Source organism: Phaethon lepturus, unplaced genomic scaffold, assembly GCF_000687285.1.
Source record: "Phaethon lepturus isolate BGI_N335 unplaced genomic scaffold, ASM68728v1 scaffold18096, whole genome shotgun sequence".
Lineage (NCBI taxonomy): Eukaryota > Metazoa > Chordata > Aves > Phaethontiformes > Phaethontidae > Phaethon > Phaethon lepturus.
The window spans coordinates 53546-59626 of record NW_010545761.1 but is presented as its reverse complement, the minus strand read 5'-3'; the positions used below and the strand labels follow the sequence as shown (position 1 = coordinate 59626).

General features: G+C 37.2%; 1 protein-coding gene across 1 annotated transcript in view; it reads left to right on the top strand.

Annotated features, from left to right (window-relative positions):
* Positions 1-1658: 1658 nt before the first annotated feature.
* The window catches only part of TM6SF1 (transmembrane 6 superfamily member 1), a gene marked incomplete at its 5' end in the record, with an annotated part of 19401 nt that continues 14978 nt past the window's right edge, over positions 1659-6081 (top strand). The window contains 4 exons of the mRNA XM_010289064.1: positions 1659-1782; positions 3105-3202; positions 4190-4293; positions 5174-5256. Coding sequence (XP_010287366.1) covers positions 1659-1782; positions 3105-3202; positions 4190-4293; positions 5174-5256 — 409 coding nt within the window. The remainder of the gene's footprint in view (positions 1783-3104; positions 3203-4189; positions 4294-5173; positions 5257-6081) is intronic.

The window sequence follows — 6081 nt, the reverse complement described above, 5'->3', positions numbered from 1 at the left end:
CGGGCGCTGGAGCCTGTCCCGGGGCTCTGCGGCCTCCCCCCGGCTGCCCTGTCAAGGCATTCACAAACAAAATCCAATTCTATTTAAAAACGAATAGAAGAACTCAGCAGCCTCTGAAGGCTCCCGAGCCGCACGCTTCACGCTCCTCGTAAGACGAGCGAGTTTTAACTGTAAATGTCCATATGCCCTCGCTCCGGCAAAGAAAATAGGATCTAGACCGCAGGTCTAGAAAAGAAAGGTCTTTTCTCGTGGAAAACCCAGTATACTTAAAGGGCTGTGTGGTATTTTGTGATCTCACAGCCTGGGGTGTTTTGCAACTTCACTGCACAAATACTTGGTGGATGTTTTTAAGGCTTTGCTATATCTGCTCCGTCCCCATTTTTCTCCTTCTGGCCGGTAACTTAATTTTTTGTTTTTTTACTGCTAGAGAAATGCCGAATAACACATGCTGACTTACTTGATTCATTGCCAATATTTATTTCAAATTGATAGACCACAGTGAAAAGTCACTGCAGTATTAACAGCTGTAATGGCATGAAGAAATTCATCACTGGAAAAACAGAGTAGCAGAAGATTCAAACCATAAAATAAATCAACAAGCTAGTACTGCTCATCCTGACTCAGAAAGTATGTGTGTATATATTCTGAAATATTTAATCTGGCAAAATTTTTTCAATAATTTAAAGTCAAGTTTCACTAAGGCTGAAATTATCATAGCGTTATTTGTACACAGTTTGTTTTCTTGACGCACGGAGTGGTACTATGTATGAAATCATGTGCCAAATGTTTTTAGCTTATGCTTCTGGACTTTGCCTAACTTTCCCCACCTTTTTTCCCATACACAAACACAAAAGTGAAGACTGATAAGGAAAGTCTCTTTTAAAGAGAACTAAATACAATTTACGCACTTAGAGCTATAAATCAATTTCAAACTGATTTTCTTAACTTGCGTTTTCTTGGGGAAGGAGACAAATTTGCTTTGTGCCAAAGATTTTTGTGCTTTCCTTCACCACCACTTTACATGCACTATCATTATAGCCCTGTCTTCAGAGAAAAGGTCTTTCCTGTCAAGTCCACCTGTGTTGATTACTGACCCCCCCCAAGCAATCCTGCCCTGTAGGGCTGGAGAGACCTTTGGTAGTGCTTCCAAAACTGGAAATTAAACCTAGAACCATCCCAGGCATTCCACACTGCTACTCCTGTTCCACGGGACTAATGTGTTTTATTTGCAAATAAGTAATTTCCTGAGTAGATAATTTATTGCTGAGGTTAGACTAAATGACCTTAATGATCCTTTTTGGCCTTGAAATCTGTGTGTTTGGGACTTTCACCTCTCCGTGGCCTTTAAGTTTTCCATCGTTTTTGTTTATTTTTGCAGATACCAGTATGAAAACTGATTTTAGTCCAACAAATCTAGACTCCTGGATATGTTGTTTATCTAGCTATTTTTGTATTTTCTTTTTTTAGATGGTCACATGTGAAAAGACAGGCACATTAATTCTGCAAAACTATAAAACGAATACTATAATAGACTATGTGATGGACTTTAAAAGCAGCCTTTTAAAGTATTAAAAGTTACTTTAAGAGTATGCACATTTGAGGATAGCTGATAAGAAAAGCTGAAGAAGCAAAATTCTGTCTTTCTTTTAAATTCTTTTTCTTTTCAATACTGTTACAGTTCCTGGGCAATTGTTGCAGTTGGATTGCTGGTTCTGGTTTTTATTGCTCTGTTGGCTCGTGTTCTTGTCAAAAGAAAACCACCAAAAGACCCGCTGTTTTATGGTATGTCTTGGTAACAATGAAGCTAAATTCAGAAAGTGATGATTTATATAAATGATAATATATGGCAGTTATTTCCAATTGAACATTGAAGGCATGGCTTCAGAACCCAGAGTGGTGAGATGCTAAAGAGCCGAGAAAGAAAGAAAGACTGGGGGAAAAAGGAGGAGAAATAATGCTTCTTTTGAACCTTTTTATTCTTCTTAAATAGGAGATCCAGCTTGGGGACAAGCCAGACCTCTTATTTGAAAAGACTAACACTTGACTTGGGCTGTGAAAGTGTTTGAAATACTGTCATACCTGCCCTGTTAAGATCCAACTTTTATCAGGAGTTAGGCACCACAGTAGACCTCTCACGCTTCTCTCGTCCTGAATGGACTCATTTGGATTTTTGGATCTTTTGGATCAATGGCCTCCATGGCTTAGTTCTTCCTATGATTGAATTCCTTAATTCTCCCATTTTTATTAGGCTTCTGTGGTAACCCACCTTTGTGATATATAAGAAAGTTCAAACCAGCCCAACTCCTGGCTCAGGTTGTCTGCCGACTCGGACAAACATTTCTGGATTGATACTTTGCCATAAAAGAATAGATATATAGATTACCTTTTAAAAGGAAACCTTAGAACTAGATTACCTTATAGCAAAAATCTAGAATAAAAAACACTGCTGTTTTTTTAACTTTTGCAAGATGGGCCCATAGGCAAAGCAGCATACAAACCACCTGTATTTGCCCTCTGTCATCCTTCTCATTACAACTCGTAGGCGTCTGTCCCCAGTGTTCTGCGTGAGGCCAGGAACTCTCCATTCACACTGAAGTCAAAGGAAATAAATAACATAAACCTATTGCAAATAAATTTCCTGTCTCAAAGGAGTGACTTGCTAGCTTGCCAGATAGATCTCCTGTGGACTGCTGTGGCTAATGCAGTTTGCTTTGCTCACCTCCAAAAATGGCAAGTCACTCTCCAGTTCCTTGTTGTTGTTCTTTCTCCTTTCCAAGAGATGACTGCAGTCAAGGTTGTGTACTTCGTGTAACCAGGATTTTTGAAGGGCTCCTTTCTGCAGACACTGACTTTCCATGAAGGCTGTGTGTACAGCTCTACAGAATTTCACTTTCCTAAGAAAAGCTTCCCAAGAACTTTGTTGACTAATGGCTAATTAAAAAATAGTAAGCTATGTGGGAAGGTCATACTGTATGTTAAATATCTGTGACCTCGAAGTAGATGCATCTAGTTCAATAGAGCTCTGCCTAACTGAAATTATTGGACTGTGAAGCAACTGCATGCTTGCAAATCTTTATTAGTTTTTCCCCTTTATCTTATTACAGTTTATGCTGTATTTGCATTTACCAGTGTAGTAAATCTGATAATTGGACTGGAACAGGATGGAATTATTGATGGATTCATGACTCATTACTTGCGAGAGGTAAACAATTGTTTGGCTCACAAATGTAAATAAAACCTTTACTATAAATAACCTGCAATAGTATTTGTCACAGAAAAATAGCTGCTTACACATTCAAAAGGGTCTCCTTGAATTTGGGCATTGACCTGTTTCATTACTGTTATGGACAAAACCTTCACTGACTCCTTTGGGAAAGATAGCATACCTTTCAAGCTCCAATGTTATTTCACTTAGTTTAAGGAATATTGTTCTGTATTAACTTCTGTGGGAATTTAATGGACTGTACACATTTGCGGAAAGCCATGGATACTTAGCACTCAGGAGCGGATGGATACTGCAGTACCTAAATGTGTTACCAAGAAGGAAACAAAATTGCTCCTTTATTTTTGCCTAATCGCTTTACTAAAAGGAATTAAAGTAGAGTTAAAAAATGATGATGCCACATATCTAGTCAGCAGAATCTGTTGACTGCTGAATATCAACATCCACCAAAAATAGCTCAGGAAGAGCTTGATATGAAAGTCACTGAAGTCATTGAAAAGATTCCATGAACTTTAGCGTGAAATGAGTTGGACCTTACAAGGTTATACGTTGTCATCAATGTATTCAACACTGTTGCAGATCTCTAGGCTGCTAAATATATCTTTATTTGTTCTGTGTTAAATGTACCTTTATTTTGTAGTTTTTATCACTAAAATACGGAAAAGTAGTATTTCCATAATGTAGCAGAACAATGCTACAGACAGAACAACAGAACAGCAGTCATGCATAGGAGTTTTCCCTTCCATCTTGCACCTTATTTTGCAACTATAGAACTGACTTAATTATACCTAATCATACCTAAACCAGGTTTGTGCTCGGAAATGTGGATTGTCAGTCAAACACCGTACCCCTGGCTTGAACTGATTTCAGTTACTTTTCTGAATTTTTTTCCTGCTGTTCTTTAGTAATTATTTGTTATTCTTCCTCCGCTAATCACTGTATCTTTTTAAAAATAATGTTTCCTAGGGTGAACCATATCTGAACACTGCGTATGGCCATGTGATCTGCTATTGGGATGGCTCCGTTCATTATCTGATGTATCTGTTGATGGTGGCAGCTATTGCATGGGAGTAAGTAATTTTGATTTGTGTAGTGTTTACTTTGCTTGCATTCTTGTATAACCTACAAAGGGCTTTCTTTTCTATGCAGTATTTAGAGTTTTCTTTCAGAACTGTTTCATGTCTTAGGCCAAAGCAACACTATTAAAATTTCATTACTTTTAGGAATTGTACCCTTACCAAGTTACTCTTTCTTTGAACTGAATAAGCCCAGCATATGCATTGAGTTGTAGTCTTCTTCACTTTGCAGCAGAGCCTAGCCCCTCTGAATGCTTTGTGTTAGTTAAAAGGAAAGCTTAAAGAGGATGCACGTTAACATCATGTGTGATTTTTTTTTTTCCAGACAACATATTTATGGTAGGAATAGTGTATTGCTTAGCATGATGATGATGATCTCTCATCTGTGTTAGAGAGTATCATGCAGTTTAAGAGAAAATGGTTATATCTAAAGATTCTTATGTTTCTTGGTGTTGAACAAAGAGTTGGAGAACATAAGTACTTAAATTCCAGAGCCTAATGTATCCGCTGGTAATAGAAGCGTTAACAGAATGAAATTAATTATTAATCAATTAATTCTTTTATAGTCTTGTACAACCTGTGATGTGCAAAATCATGCAGTAAGCCTTCAGATGAGTGAAATGTAACAGCAAATAACTAAGTATGCACAAATCCTGTACTATTCATGTGATAAGCTTCTCACACATGAATGTAGAATTTCTCCATATCCCCCTCTCAGAAGCAAGAATCCACTGCTGACTTGTGGTACAGATTTTAAAACCTTTACTTACTAAGATACAACCATGGTAATCAGTATAATATTTGAAGGTGATTTGGGGTAGTGTTTTTTTAGGGGTGGTGCAATAATTATGTTTTTTTTTTCTTTTTTAAACAGACAAAGCTATAGAACCATTGGCCTCTACTGGCTAGGTTCCATTATCATGAGCATCATTGTCTTTATGCCTGGAAACATTGTAGGTAAGGACATAATTTATATAACTAAATTTTTCCTGTGAAATATTTTCTAAGTTCAGCATTAGACTATCTGTATTTTACTGCAGTATTGGTTCCTTTCTGTAATAATATGAAAGAGGAATTTTAGGAATCTCGTAGTAAAGAGATACAAGGTATTTCAAAATTTAAATATGAGGGGGGGAAGATGGAGACCAGGGAAAAAAAATCCTTTCAGTTTACATTGTTCTCAAGGGAAAAAAAAAAAAGTATTTTGTTATATCCGTAAGGCTTTCATCCAAACTAGGTTTAATTTTAAGCAATGAGACAATAACTGTCTCAGTATAATAAAAAATATAAATCTTATTTTCCATAAAATTTACAATTTACTTAATAGTCTGACTTTCAAGCAGTTTACAAGAGGCATCCAAATCACCTTTAAAAGTGAAATCTGGAAGTTACTTTATTTTCAAAATAAATTTAACATTCCTAGATTTCTAACATAAATCAATGCATAGCTGTGCTGCTAGAAGTTGAGAATTGTAACAAAAAAATTACATACTTATTACTGACAGGTGGTCCTTTAAGAGCGCCACCCCCTCAATTAAAGATTTCCCGTTTAGCAAAGCTTAAATTGATGCAAAGTTGACAAGTGTTCAACGGAGAAAAATGTTCATGTGTCCAAATCCTGTAGTCAGCTTTAGAAAAGCTCGCTATGGCTCGGCTTTTTACGACAGAGGAAGAATATCCAAGGTGCAGCCTGGGGCCAGTCCAGTTCCCTCCTTTGCAGATACACGCGCGCCCCAGAGGAGACAGTCAGCACATTTAATGTGGCAATGTCTCTTCCCCTTT